At 43.6% G+C, this 16653-nt stretch overlaps 1 protein-coding gene across 8 annotated transcripts in view; it reads left to right on the forward strand.

Moving 5' to 3' along the window:
• The window catches only part of robo2 (roundabout, axon guidance receptor, homolog 2 (Drosophila)), a 573599-nt gene that overhangs the window by 530255 nt on the left and 26691 nt on the right, over positions 1–16653 (forward strand). For all 8 annotated transcript variants that reach the window (XM_072691588.1, XM_072691590.1, XM_072691589.1 and 5 more), the window contains 4 exons: positions 40–82; positions 8071–8201; positions 9691–9966; positions 11717–11842. In XM_072691588.1, the coding sequence (XP_072547689.1) occupies positions 40–82; positions 8071–8201; positions 9691–9966; positions 11717–11842 (576 nt within the window). The remainder of the gene's footprint in view (positions 1–39; positions 83–8070; positions 8202–9690; positions 9967–11716; positions 11843–16653) is intronic.

Raw genomic sequence — 16653 nt, forward strand, 5'->3', positions numbered from 1 at the left:
TGTCTCTCCCTCTCTCTCTCTCTCTCTCTCTCTCCCCAGTGACATTCCAGCGTGTTGACGGAGGCTTGATGAGCAATGGAAGGTAAGTTTCTCGTCATCTGCCCCTTTGTTTTGCTCCCTTTCCTTTGCAGGGTCTGCTTATTACCACATTGCCAATCACAGGCCTTTACCCTTCAGAGGCCAGTCCTCCTCTCTGAACTGCATTTATATTCTGTCCATCATCTTTTGGAAGGTCATCAAAGCTATTATCCTCTACACCGCTGCTCCGCACCAGCCTCATTTGCTTTGAGATGGGAGTTCCACTCTGGAACTGGAAACACTGCTTTAGACGCCTCTTAGAGCAGGGCAATCACTCTCACTTTTGCGCTTGTCCGGGTGTTGTGCGGGCGGCATACAGGTCATACATACTTGCTCATGCTATGCATATAAATATGTGTGTGTGTGTGTGTGTGTGTGTGTGTGTTGAACCCATTGGCCCTCCAGAATTGAGCTGTGGAGCAGTGGAACTGTGTTCTCTGGAATGAGGGTTGGTGCTCCATCATTTGGGATGAGGTTAGATGTTGTGGATGTTTTTGTTGCTGAATGCAATCAAATCCTCACAGCAATGCTCCCAAATCTAGTAGAAATCTTTCCCTGGACAGTAGAGACAGTTACTCCACCAATTCAATACCCTAGATTTCAGAAGAAACAATGAATGAGCAGGTGTCCCAATACTTTTGTCAATACAGCGTATTTCCCAATCATAAGTGTGGACTGAAACTGGCTCGACCTTCTTCTTCTCTCATCACCTCCATGCCCTTGCATACTGTTCATCAGCCACATGCCATTTCCACATACAGTCCGTCAAGCTGGGCTCTAATATCGATATATGACTGATGGATCTCAGGATAAGATCTGCCTGTTTGTGTACCCTGCATACCAGAAGAAACAAGCACACACACACACACACACATATGCACACATATCTCCGCACATCTCCCTTCACGGCCGGCTAGCCGCTCTCATAAATTTCACCCCCCAAAAAGAATTAGCAGAAACAATTTAAGCAGAGACGGGCTTTATTTTATCATTTGTCATGGCGCCCCCCCCCATCCCCACGCTGCCTAGGAGGACCCCTGCAGTGATAAATTTGCCTGTCACCTCGCCGAGGCAGCGGGGATATGAGCATGTGTAATAATGTAAAAATAATTACCCTGGGGAGAGGCGCCCAGACTAGCCTAACCCTTCTGGAGCCTTCTAGCAGGCCTGGCCTGCGCTTGAAAGGGCTCATTTGAATGACACCAGTTACCTATCGGATGGCTGAGACCCTCTGGAGGGGGCACGCTGAGATTTTCCCTTACTTGCTGTGGCCTTTATCATACCTGACTGACTAAATCCTCTCAGAATCTGGGTAAAGGGTGTGTGCATGTGGAGAAAGCCTAAAGCAGGGGGGCTAATGCTTTACCCGTGGCCTGCTACAGCCTAATTTAGCAGGATGGTTTCGCAGGGGGGTGGTTTAGCAAGTGGTTTTCAACTTGTCGAATGGCTCTGTATGAATTTCCACTGCTTTTACCGTTCATCTGTCTTTACAGTTCTTTACAGAATGTTGATAAGAAAATTCTATTCAATTGGAAAAACTGCAGTGCTTTCAATAAACTACACAATATGGACAAAAGTATTGGGACAAACCTTGAATCATTGAATTCAGGTGTTTGTTTCATACAGACCCTTTGCTACAGGTGTATAAAATCAGGCACCTAGCCATGCAGTCTCCCATTACACACACTAAAGAATGAGTGAATAATGAATTCCAGCGTGGTCCTGGAATAGGAGCCATCAGAAGAAGTCAGTTGTGAAAATGTCTCCAGAGCGTGGTCCCTTCCCGAGTGCTGGGCTCAGAGCATTGTGTAGAAGAGTCTCCAATGCTCTGCTGACTCAATAACTTCAGAGCTCCAGACCAAAGTCAAGTCATATAGGCTGATGTACCTGATCTATGTTCTTTACCAGAACCCCACTGTCATGATGTGCGGCTGCTGATGTATAAAGGCATCTTAGCTGTGTGGAAACCCTTGATCTAACTCCAGTGGTCCAGATGTTGTAGGGGTCCGTCTGTCTGTGGTGTTCAAATGAGGGGTGCGGGATCAGTGGGTAGAAGACGTAGATTTGTTACTCTCCCTGTTTATTGCATTAATTAGACAATAGCAAATGAAGCCGCATCTGTTTTCTCCTCGCTTCTCATTGGCTGCGCCCAAATTGCTCTGACTGAACAAGTACACTTAATCGATCACGGAATAAATGATTCATGGAAGATGAATAGTCTGCAGATTGGTCGGGCCTGGATGCCTTGATATTTTCTCTCTCTCTCTCTCTCTCTCTCTCTCTCTCTCTCTCTCTCTCTCTCTCTCTATCTCTCTCTCTATCTCACTCTCTATCTCACTCTCCCGCCCTTTCTTTTTCCATCTACATCCTTCATCTGTTTCCCTATTTGCTTCTCTTTCTTGCCTTGTATCTCTCTCCCTACTCAACCTTATTTCTCCCTTCCTTCCTTCCTTCCTTCCTTCCTTCCTGCCTTCCTTTCTTTCTTTCTGTTTTTCTTTCTTTTCATTTTTATTTTTTTTCCTTTTTTTCTTATTCTTTTTATTTTTTCTTTTATTTTTTTGTCTTTTTCTCATTTTTGAATCTTTCTTTCTTTTCCTTTTCTCTTTTTTCTTTTTTTTTTTTATTTCCCTCTGTTTCTCCCTTTTTTTGCTTCTCTTTTTTGTCTTTCATTTTTTTCCTTTTATCTCTCAAACACCCTCTTCTTTCATCCTGTCTTTCTTTCCTCCATATCCCCCTTCCCTCTCTCTCTCTCTCTCTCTCTCTCTCTCTCTCTCTCTCTCTCCTTACTCTTGCAAGTCAGCCAGTATAGATTCTTTCACTCAGGGTGTCCATTATAATGTATTGACAGGTATGTGTGTGTGTTTGTGTGTGAATATATGTGGTTGCGTGAGTGAGTGTATATGTGTGTGTGTGAGTGTGTATGCACTCACATATTAGGGCTAAGTGACAGCATCCTGCAGCCAATGTAAATCTAAAATGGAAATGCATGTCTCAACATGCCTTAAGCGTAATTTAATGTGCAGAGCTTTTAGCGTAGAACCCCCCCACACACACACACACACAGCACCCCACTCCCCCCCCCCCCATATGCATGTGTGAGGCTGTATCGGAGGGCGTGTGGGCTCCGGCAAAGCCACTCTGATTTATGAAGTGGCTTTGGGATTAATATCGCTTGCTCTGCTTGTTTATAGTTCCCCTCACACACTCGCTCTGCAGGCAGTATTTCAGCAGCCAGCGCGAGCACCAGCAGCCTGGCAGGGAAAAATGGATCCAAATCAAATCCGCTGCCTCCCAAGGCCAAGCAGCAGCTCCTCCTGTCTGAACGACCCGACTCAGGGCCGTGAGATAATACACAGCTCCCTGGCTCCGGCCGGCGGTCCGGCCGATCTGCTTTAGGAATATGCCCACTGGCTATATTTCTCAATCTAATCAGCGCATGCTGGAGGTGATGAATGCAAGGACACCACAGCCATTTCTACTGTCAACATCATCATCACCCACACCCACACACACATACACAAATGGGCCCTCAGAGGGACGGTGCGTGATGGCGTGTGTGCGCGTTTGGATCCATAAAAGTGTGTGTGTGTGTGTGTGTGTGTGTGTGTGTGTGTGTGTGTGTGTGTGTGTGTGTGTGTGAAGCAGTGTACTGGTGGAGATAAAAGTAAAAGTAAGAGTAGTTGTCTGGCTGTCTGTACCACGGCAACACATGCAGATACATTTATGATCCTGGGGCAAACAAATCTCATCTGATCACTTGCGTATAATAGGACAGTCATCTTACCAGAACTGATGATCACTACTCCACCCCAGAGCACCTAGTTTCTAGACTACCAGGAATTCTCCTGATTACACTCTTCACTAGAAGTAAGGGTTAATATGAGAAAGTCACTGAATAATGAGAGTGAAGAACTGGAGACTGAAGTAGACAGAAGCAGAGCGCACAAAAGGGAGAGAGAGAGAGAGAGAGAGAGAGAGAGAGAGAGAGCGAGAGAGAGTGACAGCAGGGACGTGCTGACAGCTGAACAACAGAAACACAGACGCAGGTAGATGAAGTGATGGCAGACTGTATGCAAAAGGAGACAGAAAAGAGAAGAGCAGAGAGAGAGACCAGGATAGTGTTACTGTACTGCAGCTGTGACTGTGTTAGTGTGGGGAGGGTGTTGGTTTGTGTGGGTTGTCCTATGTTGTGGTGGTGAGCTGTGTTGTGTTGGGGTGGTGGGCTGTGTTGTGCTGGGGTGTTGGGCTGTGTTGTGTTGTGGTGGTGGGCTGTGTTGGGGTGGTGGTCTGTGTTGTGTTGGGGTGGTGAGCTGTGTTGGGGTGATGGGCTGTGTTGTGTTGGGGTGGTGAGCTGTGTTGTGGTGGTGGTGGGCTGTGTTGTGTTGGGGTTGTGGGCTGTGTTGTGGTGGTGGGCTGTGTTGTGTTGGGGTTGTGGGCTGTGTTGTGGTGGTGGGCTGTGTTGTGTTGGGGTTGTGGACTGTGTTGTGCTGAGGTGGTGGGCTGTGTTGTGGTGGTGGTGAGCTGTGTTGTGGTGGGCTCTGTTGTGGTGGGGTGGTGGGCTGTGTTGTGTTGGGGTGGTGGTACTGACGTGTTTGTCAGACACAAAAGAGAAAAACAGAAAGGTGGGGTGAGGGGGGATGGAGGGATGGAGGAGGTAGACGTGTTAGCCTTAAAACAGAGAAAAGTGCACATGTCTGATGTGTAGCCGTCAGTTTGAATGACTTGCCTCCCTGAGGGGCTGTTTTGGCATTCGTCTGCATGTGGGGGGCTCTTTACCTGTCAGGACCCCTGTCTCCACAGCCCGGCCGCCTCATTAAAACCTGTGGCTCAGGGAGCAGAGTGGCAGCTGAACGCCCATTACCTGCACATAGAGCCACACTCACACTGTCCTGTACGCCCTGAGGGGACGGGACACCGCAGGGCAGGGTGAGAGACAGTGCGAGTGACTGATAGGGGGTGGAGAGCATTGCTTTTGTGTCTTAAGCCTTTGTGTTTGTGTCATGTACAGTAACTATAGTAAATATGGAAGAATTGGAATAGTGTTGCATATTCTACAGGACATCACAATGCTATTTTATATGCTTTATATAGCAGAAGCTTTTGTTATACTCTATATAATATTAGAATAGTGTGGTATATACTCTTTATAACATCAGAACAGTGTTTTATGGACTCTATATAAAATAGAATATTTTATTAGTGTTTTATTGGGATATGCATTATATGTAACAGAAGAATGGTGTTTTATATACTAAAATATTGTTACGTAGATTATATGTAACATTAACATAGTGTTTTATACACTATGTAATATTAGAAGTGTGGTATATGCACTATTATAGTGTTGTATATACTCTATATTACAATTACATTGTAGTAGTGTTTTATATACACTATATAACAATTTTTAAACACTATATATAATCTCAGAATAGCATTGTATATGCAGTATATAATATCAGAAAAGTGTGGTATATACACAATATTAGAAAACTGGTTTATATACTCTTCACACCATTAGAACAGTTTTTATAGACTATATACAAAAGAATAGTTTTATTGTTATATGTATATTATACAGTATATAACATTAATGCAGTGTTTTATACACTAAATAAAACCAGATTAGTGTGGTATATGCACTATAATAGTGTTGTAAATACTCTATATAACATCAAAATACTATACACACTATGTAACAATTCAAACAATATATATATATTAAAAACTATATATAATATTAGAATAGTGTTGTATATGCAGTGTATATATCTATACTACTATGTGTTTTATATACTATATATAAACTTAGAACAGTGTAATAAATAAGATATTAAGATATGTAATGGTATGTTAAATAAAACTGTATAAAAGTAGTATTTTATATACTCTATGTTATATACTCTATATAGAAAGAATTTATATAAGTAAACAAACAGCAAAAAAAATCGAACTAATTTTTTCCTAGAGAACAGCGACTATGCAGATTTGTGTGGTGGTCAGAAAAACACAGTTTTCCAGCTTCAGACACTGCATGGATTTGTTCATTACATTAATAAATGATTAACCTTAATAAGCTATTGATTAGCTGAGGCAAACATCGAAACAGCATTAATTACAGTAACGTATAAAGCCCTCATTTATTCCATACAAGCGCAATCATTTTCTGACAGGAGACTTTGGCACAACATCGTGTGTTTGTGTGCTTGTGACAGCCCTTGTTTACTTGTGTATGTGTGTGTGTGCTCCCATCACTCAGGGTTTATTGTGCTGTCTCTCTGGCTGTGGTGTGAACAGCAGCTTCCGTCGTGATAAAAGTATGAGGGAAAAATATCAGCATAGCAGCAAAGAAACCAGCCCTCACCCCACCCCACCACCTCCACCACCACCTTACTTTCTTTCTCTCTCTGTCTCTCTGCAGACAGGATGGGTCCGAGTGTATGTGTGAGTGTGTATGTGGGCATATGTGTTGCCCATGGTAACGAGTTCTGAGGGTGTGAGTATACAGTAAAGTGGCCCTATTGGCCCCACTGCATTCACCCATGACAGGTTAAAGCTTTAATGACAAGCCTTATGACCCCCCCCCATACACACACACGCACACATGCACACACTGCCACCACTGGGGAGAGACACAACACCTGTTAAATGAAACCATTTCCCTACGCACACACATACACACACATACACACACACAGAAACACACAGGATAGGCTGTAGGATGTAATGGGGAGAAACTGGTATAGTGTGGAAAGCAATGGGGCAAAAAGTGATACTTAGGGAGTCTCACTAAGAGACAGCATCGGATGTGTGTGTGTGTGTGTGTGTGTGTGTGTGTAAACAGAGAATGAAAAGACCCTCCAAATCCTAAAGTTTGTTATCCTAAATTGAAAACAGAAAAAATGAAGGTGGGCACAGAAAAAAAGTGTGTGTGTGAGCAGTACACACACACACACACACACACACATAGTACACCTACTCCCTCGCGTCATCAGGAATGCAGAACATAGATAGCTCTCATTAGTGTTTTAAGCTTAATAACTGGCTTATCACACACGCGCCCGCACACCCACGCGCACCCAGCCATATGTTCTCCTTCATGTCTTTATTTGGACTCCCTGTAGACTCCTGTCATCTCATTCATTCATTATTTCTCTATTTCGTCTGAAGGCTGTCACTGTATTTTCATACTTAAAGCACAGACAGAGCCCAGTGAGCCTTTCCAGCCCTCTTTCCTCACGGCCTTCCTTTTCCCTGAGAGAACAGGATAAGTGAGGTTAGACTGCCCCGTGTCAATCATCCTGTTTCAGTTATAACAGGTGGATTAAATGTTGTGGTGAGGCTTAGTCACTCTACATACATATATAGTGACTGAGGCTTAGTCACGCTCTCTCTCTATCTATATATAGACAAAAATATTGGGACACCTGGTTATTCATTGCTTCTTCCGAAATCAAGGAATTTATCCTGCTTTTGTTGGAGTAACTGTCGCTACTGTCCAGGAAAAAAAAACTTTCTACTGCATTTAGAGCACTGCAGTGAGGATTTGATTGGATTCAGCAACAAAAGCCTTAGTGAGGTCAAGATGTTTGGATGATCATCACTCCACCTCACCTCCAACTCCCCATCTCATCCCAAAAGTGTCATTCCAACCATCATTCCAGAGAGCACAGTTCCACTGCTCCACAGCTCAATGTATTAGGCATGGTGCTAACAGGGTCATGTTTATCTGCTCCAGAGAGTCCTATTCTATTGGCAGTCATTCTCTACAGGGAAAAAACAAAGTTGTCTGTATACATTTGCTCTTCTGTGTCAGAAATGGGTGCAACTTAAAATGCATCCTTAATTAGAAGTGTGTCCACAAACTTTTGGACACATAGTCTGTATGTGTGAAAATATATATATATATATATATATCTGGCTGTCTCTCTCATTTTCATCTGTCTCTCTCTCTCTCTATCTCTCTCTCTCTCTCTCTCTCTCTCTCTCTAGTCGGCCTGGTCTCCTCAGTGCTGGTGATGCAGGTTATCCTTGGCTGGCTGACTCCTGGCCGGCCACCAGCATGCCCGTCAACAGCGGCTCTGCAGGACCGAATGACCTCAGCAACTTCAGCGGCCGTGGAGGTGATCCTACTGTCCTCACTCAGTCTGTTACCTACTGCCTACATGTTAAACATACAGCTGACTCAGATAGACATTGAGATAAAAGATAGAGTCTTTTGTTACTGTGGATAAAATATTTGGACAGTTTTAGAGCATTATGGATGTTTTTACATCAAACTGTGTGAGATATAAATGCTGGCTTTGTCAGAACCTGAGGTAAACAGAAGCAGTTAGACGTTTCCAGTGTGAATGGAGTGTAGAAAAGCTGTAGTGAATAAATACTGTGGCAGTCTATTGTATTCTCACTCTCTACCCACTGAATGACTCATGTCCTCACTCTCTCTCTGGTGGTCCTGAGAAGCGAGATGTATGCCTGTATGCATATGCCATGCTTGTGTTTGAATACACATTTATACATCACAGCGTTTAGACAGCGCCATCCATCCACCCTGCGTCTGTTGTCACCCGGAGAGTAATGGAGAGCGTTCTGACCCACTGTCCTCCACCATAGCTCAGAGAGGAGGGCGAGAGACAGTGGGAGATAGAAAGAAAGACAGAGAGAGAGAGAGAAAGAGAGAGAGAGAGAGAGAGAGGGGAGGAAAAGAAAAGCTGGTCCCTGGGTGGGCAGCGAGTCATGAAGGACAGACACAGCTTGAACAGCACAGATGCAGCCGCTTCCGCCATGACTGTACATCATCTCCCCTTCAGTGGGCCTGCAGACACCCCCCCCCCCCCCCCCCCCACACACACACACACACACACACACACACACATACACTCCCTCACACATTCACATGCATGCACATGCAGAGTGGAAGCATTATTTCTGTCTTTTAGGAAGTGAAAAAGTGATAAGAAGTGAAAATATTGGTACACCTTATCTCCAATTCTACTAGATGGACAAAAGTATTGGGACAACTGTACTGTTCATCCATAATTTCTTCCAAAATCAAGAGTAGTAAAGGGTTTGTCCTGCTTTTGTTGAAGTAACTGTCTCTACTGTCCAGAAAAGTCTTTCTACTAGATTGTGGGGCATTGCTTTGAGGATTTGATTGCATTCAGCGACAAGAGCATTAGTGGGGACAGGATGTTGGATGATCATCACCCTACCTCATCCCCAAATCCCCAACTTAACTCATCCAAACGTACTAGATGAAGGACCATCCATCATTGCAGAGAACACAGTTCCACTGCTCGACAGCTCAGTGCTGGGGGGCTTTATACCCCTCTAGCCCACGCCTGGCTAATATTAGGCATGGTGCCAATAGGTTCATGTTTATCTGCTTCAGACAGTCCTACTCTATTGGCAGTACGTCTCTACAAGGACTAAACAAGCTGTTTGGGTGTGCATTTGCACACCTGTGTCAACAATGGGTGCAACATAAAGTAGCTGAGTTCATTCATTAGAAGGGGTGTCCACAAACATTTGGACATAAAGTGTCCTAGCAACTACATACTAATAGCAGCCGCTCTCTCTCTCTCTCTCTCTCTCTCTCTCTCTCTCATATAGACGTGATGCCCACCGCTCAGCCTGATAAAACAGGCACCATGCTGTCTGACGGAGCGATCTACAGCAGCATCGACTTTACCACCAAAGCGGGCTTCAGCAGCCCCAGCCCGGCCTCGCAGGCCACGCCCTACGCCACCACGCAGATCCTCCACTCCAGCAGCATCCACGAGCTGGCCGTGGACCTTCCCGACGCCCAATGGAAAACCTCACTGCAGGCCAAGCAGGAAATGGCCAACCTGGGCTACTCCCTGCCCGACAAAAACTCCTGCAACAACAGTGAGTGGAGCTGTTGGGGGTCTTTGTTTTGCTGTGTTGAAATGTGTGTGTGTGTGTGTAAGAGAGAGAGAGCGAGAGTCATGTCACTGCTCTGTGACAGTCTGTATTATCTGTATTTCAGTGTAATCTAATCAGTCTTTTGAAATGAGGCCAATTTCTCTCTCTGGAGATTGCTTCCAATTTAAAGTTTAGCTTTTGTTTCTATGCTAATTTGTCCAATGCCTGATAATGGTAGCATTTGTAGATGAAGGGAGAAAGGAAGAGTTTATTTCCACAAGCCTGCGTAGCTTAATCTATTCACAACAGTTTGGGTTAGTATACATAAATTGTAATTGGAAAAACATAATAATCATTTTCTCTAATCTTTCTTTAATAATGCCAAAATTATTCATCACAGCACCCATTACTGTGCCCACTCCAAACATCCTATCCAAGTTGTATTCATTCATTTAATCCCTTATATCAGTTCAATATACCAAACTCTCATTATTCAATTATGCCAAGGTAAATACTGTTTTCCATTCTTGGGTACCTTTAATGCAACCATTAAATATCCCTAGATATAAAATCAGAAGTTAATTAAAACACGAGGTTTTATCATGACAACAAGGTGAGCTAAGTATTCTCTTCAGTGTATCTAAAGCCCTGCTCAGATAGGGTTAGTTTTACATGGGGAAGGAAAGTAATGTAATTTTACGAGAGGACGTCTGTATGACCGATTTGCACAGGATAAGAAATCTCGGCAAAAGTGACTAAGATACTAGTGGCTGCTCGATGCACGCACTGCCATCACTTCCAAATAATGTGATGGTACTCAATCTTATAACTCACATATAGTAATAATAAAATTCTAGTGTGAAAATTAGCAGCCACATATACATCATAACACATATTTGGGCTATAGGCTAGGCTACACAACACAATGACTTGCCTAAAGCTGGTAGCAGTCTCACTGTTACTGAGTCACTGAGTCCTTTGGCTCATCTTCTGGATTGGACTGGGGTTTGCCACAGACTTGGAACGACCCGAGGTATCTGGGCCATGCATGATGAAACTGAATGCCTCCGTTAGCATCTCCATACTTGAGAAAAACTGCGAACAACTCAGAATGTTTGCCCATGTGATGATTCACACAGGATTAATAAAACCTGAGGGTTTTTAGGGCTCGTTTTACAAAAATAAAAATGACTGACATGGCGCATTCAGGACTACAGGACTACATTCACTGAGAAACTCATAATTACATTACCCCTCCTCCCCATGGAAAATTAACCCCGAATTGGGCTTTATATGAGTAAAAAGACCTGATATCAGTTGTTCTACCCTTAGATGAATTCCCCACTCTTATACAGGGCTCTTTAACTGCAGTTTAATTCAAAGTAGTAGATCCAGTAGCGAATATACATACAGCTATTACATTAATGTACTCTGGATATATAACCATTTCACTAATTCATTTAATTGAGCAGGTAATATAAAGAATCAATGAGGAGGAGTCCTCTATTAGGTTAGTGTAATATTGTAATATAGTAATTGCTATTTATTGAGAGCAAAAGGCAAAGTAGTAAAAGCTCCACCCATAAGACTGAAGCAGGGTAAGACAGCTGAGTGACATTGTGTGTGTGTGTGTGTATCTGTGTGTGTGTGGGTGGAGCACTGGCCTGTGCGCTCTAACTGCACGTTCTGCATGCGCTTGTGCTTGTCTTGCCTCTCACCTGACGCCACTATTTTTGCCCTTCGACCCCACTAGCACTCCTTTTCATTCCTGACTACCGATTGGCTGATGGATTGTCTAATAGAATGCCCCACAACCAATCACAGGATTTCAGCACCACCAGCTCACACAACAGCTCAGAGCGGAGCGGCAGTCTGTCAGGTTGGTATCCCGCTAGCTCAGGGGCTGTACTCACCCCTTCCCCCCAAACCCCACCCCTACGCTTTCCACCACCCAGCTTTGCCAACGTCCTACCTTAACACGGCCCCCTTTCCTATACAGCTGATCCACTTCAGTGTCCTGCTGGATGTTCCTTGTTTGGGTCTTCCCTGTTGGTGCAGGGTTTTGCTGTTTGCATGAGTACCATGTGTTTTATCATCATGTCAGCACTGGATCCGGAAGATAAAGGTTCTAGGTACAGTCAGTTCCAGTGGGAGTGTTCGCATTCTACAATTTGAGAGGTGGAGCCTGAACCATAGCAGCAAAATGGTGCTCCATCTTAAAAGTACTAAGTACTGGATGGAGCACCAACCATCACTGGCTTTATACTCCTTCTAGCTCATGCCTGGTATTAGACATGGTGCCCATAGGTTCATGTTTATCTGCTGTAGAGAGTCGTATTCTGTTGCCAGTACTTTTGCATTTGCACATCTGTGTCAGCAATGGGTGCAACCTAAGTTAGCTGAATGCATTCACTAGAATGGGTGTCCACAAACATTTGGACATGTAGTATATGTCGAGAAATTTGATTAATATGGTCTCGTTGACGCATTAATTCATAGATCGGTTCACTGATTGATTAACTGCCTGCATGCTTCATTGCACATGTAAGCTCAGCACTAAGGGGAGTTTGTGTTAACACTTGTCTTCTGCTTTTACCCATGATGCATTCATCTCTATGCAAATAGTGCACATGGAGTGGGGGCTACATGCATCAGCTGCTTTAATCTTTGCCTTAGTTTGGTCTGTGCAAATCTAACAGTTCTGCAGCTGAATTGTATGTAAAGAATGGCATTTCTGTACAAGTATATTGTCACTGTCACACCTCATATTTCCAAAAACAGCAGCTTTGCAGGAGAAGGAAAATACTCTCTTAACTTTGAATGGAAGTCAATGAAAAAAGATTGTATTCCAAGTCATTTTGTAGGATTTCTATTGGTCCATCCATCATGAATTTTTGACACCATGTAAGGAACAACTGCCAGATTCACATTATGTCAAAAAGTGAAAAATGAGCAAAAATAGAGATGCAAGGTTTTTGCGTGACAGTGACGATATCTTACCCAATATGACACAAGACACATTCAAGGACACACACACATACACCCACCCACACAAATTAACTTGAGACGAATTGACTATCCAGTCCAGCCCTCATACTCTAATGGTTACTATCTTCAATAAAACCCATGTACCGAATATTACAATGTCATTTATAGGACAGACCCTCATTCTACTCTGTCCAGCTCCCTCATTCTCATTCCCTCTCGCTCTGCTACCTTTACTCTAGCCACAAGTCAGGCCTTTAACTGTGCTGTAATCTGTGGCTGGTCTCTGGTATTAGCCTGTTCTGTTATCAGAGGCAGAGGAAGACGGCGGCATGATGACCATAGAAATCAGTCAAACTGATTCAAAAGAAACTGCCTGAATGAGTTAAATAATAGTCCAAATTAAATGTAAATGCACTATATTGACAAAAGTATTGGGACACCTGCTCATTCATAATTTCTTTCCGAAATTAAGGGTAATAAAAAAAAAGTTAATCCTGCTTTTGTTGGAGTAACTGTTTCCACTGTGCAGGGAAGGCTTTCTAGTAGATTTGGAGGAACATTGCTGTGAGGATTTGATTGCAGTTAGCGACAAGAACATTTTAAGTGAAGTAAGGATGTTGGATGATCACCATCCACCTCTTCTTTTTCCCAACTTCCCAGCTCATCCCAAAAGTATTTGATGGAGCACCATCCATCATTCCAGAGAACTCAGTTCCACTGCTCCACAGCTCAATGCTGGAGGGAGGCTTTGTACCTCTCTACCCCCCGGCATTAGGCACGGTGCCAGTAGGTTCCTTTTTTTTCTGCTGTGGATTGGCAGTACTTCTCTACAGGGACTAGACAAGCTATGTATCTATGCATTTGCACATCTGTGTCAGTAATGGGTAGCTGAATGCTTTCATTAGGAGGGCTGTCTACAAACATTTGGACGTATAGTGTATTTTAAGGCTAATGCAAAGCTTAAAACATTGGAACACCAACATGTCTTGTTTAAGCAACTGGGTTATGTACATTCTGTAAAGTCTTGCCCAGTTATCATTTTAACTGGTGATTTTAAGTCTTAGCTCCTTCCAAGGCTTACCAAGAATTTCATATTTTGGTATTTTCTGTGAAGCTGTTTTGCAAAAATATCAGGTTACAAAAGGTGCTACATAAATAAATGCGACTGGACTTTACCCATATGCAATTTCACAAACTATTGGAAATGCACCAGACTATATCAGATAAATACTGTACAATATGCAAAGCATCTAATTAATAGCTGTTCTCTAAATATAATAACTGTAATGACATTAAACCAACTTAACTGCAACTTCATGAGAATTACTGTTATCTGAAATTAGATGCAGAAGAATTGCAAAAGTATTTCATCGTGAACAGGGATACTGAAACAAGTATCTGCGCCTCAGGAGAACCAATTTCGTCTATTTAGTGTGGAGGCATGAGGAGAAAATATATCTCTGCTCGTGTTTCAGGCAGCTCCGGGGATGGTAGGGCGGGAGAGAGAGAGAGAGAGAGAGAGAGAGAGAGCTGTGGGGTTGAAAAAGACAAGATGGAGAGGATAGAGAAGGCATGCATTTGCATTTACAAAGAGAGAGGCCATAGGGCAAGTTGCTCTTGATTGTTTCCCAAGCTAACATGTGGGCTCAATTTGTACGCCCCGGGATATTTTACCTTGCTATCTCAAATAATTAGAAGATATGCGGTCGAACAAACTCCTACAGAGCAGAATTTTAATTGGAGTTGCGCCGTGCCAGTAGACTACATTTCGATAAGGCAGCGCAGTAAGAGTGATGTCAGAAGTAGGTTATGGCTCGCAGGCAGAAAAATCTGCTTTCTGCAGTGCTCGTAATAACCAATCTTTCAGAAGCACAAATCCTCTTCATATCGTCTTAGCTAAGTACCTTAAAGACGTGCTACATTCACCCTCATCTCGCCCCTTATTGCCCTGTCATGCAGCTAAACTGTGAGTACAGAGTTGTAAGTGTGTGTACATGAGTGTACCGGGGCTTAAAGGAACACTCCACATCACAACCACACCGGTAGCACATCACTGATTACCACAGTCATTTCCCTGGACTTAGAAAGGAATCGAAAAGCCGCTGACTGCAGGTCAGTTCTAGTAATGCAGTGGTTCTGAATTCTGTTGATAACTCAAAGAACCTTTGGATGCTCAGATGGTTCTTTGACTGGTTAAATAGTTCAGCATATACAAGGAAGGACCTTTAGAAGCACTATATGGAGCCCTTTTTGCTTAGATTAAATTCTAAACTCTAAAGTAAGTAACTAAGTACAGGCCAATGTATTGATCACAGGGTCGTTGGTTTGACACCCAAGTCTGCTAAGCTGCCACTATTGGGCCCTTGAGCAAAGCCCTTAACCTGGCAGGGGCAGTTGTTGCCTAAACGTTAGAGAAGTGGGCTTGGGACTGAAAGGGTGCTGTAGTGTTAGAGAAGTGGGCTTGATTACAGGGTTGTGGGTTTGACACCCAAGTTCCCATGGTTGGGCCCTTGAGCAAGGCCCATTGTCAGGTAGGGGCAGCCATGGCCTAAAGGTCAGAAAAGTGGGCTTGGGACCAAAAGGTTGCTAGTTTGTTAGAGAAGCAGACTTGATCAGTGGGTTGTGGGTTTGACACCAAACTGCCACTGTTTGGCATTTGACCAAGGCCCTTAATCTGGTGGGGGCAGTTGTTGCCTAAAGGTCAGAGAAGTGGTTTGTTAGAGAAGTGGTCTTAGGACTGGAAGGTTGCTAGTTTGTTAGAGATGCAAGCTCAGTCACAGGGTTGTAGGTTTGATGCCCAAGTCCACTAAGCTGCCATGTTTGGACCCTTGAGCAAGGCCCTTAGCCAGGGAGGGGCAGTCATGGGCTATATGATATATATATCAAAGCATGCTTGGTAACAGGGTTGTAGGGTTGACCCTTTGGTCTTTTAGTGAGTTCCTTAACCAAGGGTCAGCCATGGTCTAAAGGTGACTTCACAATGCCAGTAAATGGGGCATATGGTTGAAAGAGTGAGTCACAGCTGTTTGGAAGAAGCAGAAAAGGTGAAATGACTGAAAGTGGTGTCAGAAAAATGCAAAAAATGAAGGAACATTGGGGAGGTGAAGACAAATGGAGACAGAACTGTCCTCAATAGGGTACAGAGGAATGCTCATTAGAGTGGAGCATAGGGAAAGGGAGCATATGCTGCTGTTCTGTGTAAGTGTGTGTGTGTGGGTTAAGACCCAAGTCCTCAATTGAACCACATGCAATTCTTCATTTGTTTTGTGGTTTCAAAAAAAATATATAATTCTCCATTGAAGAGTCACATATTCCCTGAAATGCTACAAGTAGGCCACTGCATTTCACACACATCCTCCTGAGGATCTTCACCTCACCTCAGCTCTATTAATAAGCTCCCAGTCACACCAAGCCAAGCCTCCACTCTGTTACAGCTACACTACTTTGCAAAAGTCTAAGGCCAGGTAAAAAGCCATGAGCCCAGTAACCACATGTTACACAAGTCCCTTGTCCATTGGCCTTTATTAATAATAGAAATACACTGATGTGGCAATGGTGACAAAAGTATTGGGACACCTGCTCAAAAAGGGTTTATCCTGCTTTTGTTGAAGGAACTGTCTCTATTGTCCAGGGAAGCCTGTCTACTAGATTGTGAAGCCTTGCTGTGAGAGTTTGATTGCATTCAGCAACAAGAGTGTTAGT

The sequence above is a fragment of the Salminus brasiliensis genome, chromosome 11 (genome assembly GCF_030463535.1).
Source record: "Salminus brasiliensis chromosome 11, fSalBra1.hap2, whole genome shotgun sequence".
Lineage (NCBI taxonomy): Eukaryota > Metazoa > Chordata > Actinopteri > Characiformes > Bryconidae > Salminus > Salminus brasiliensis.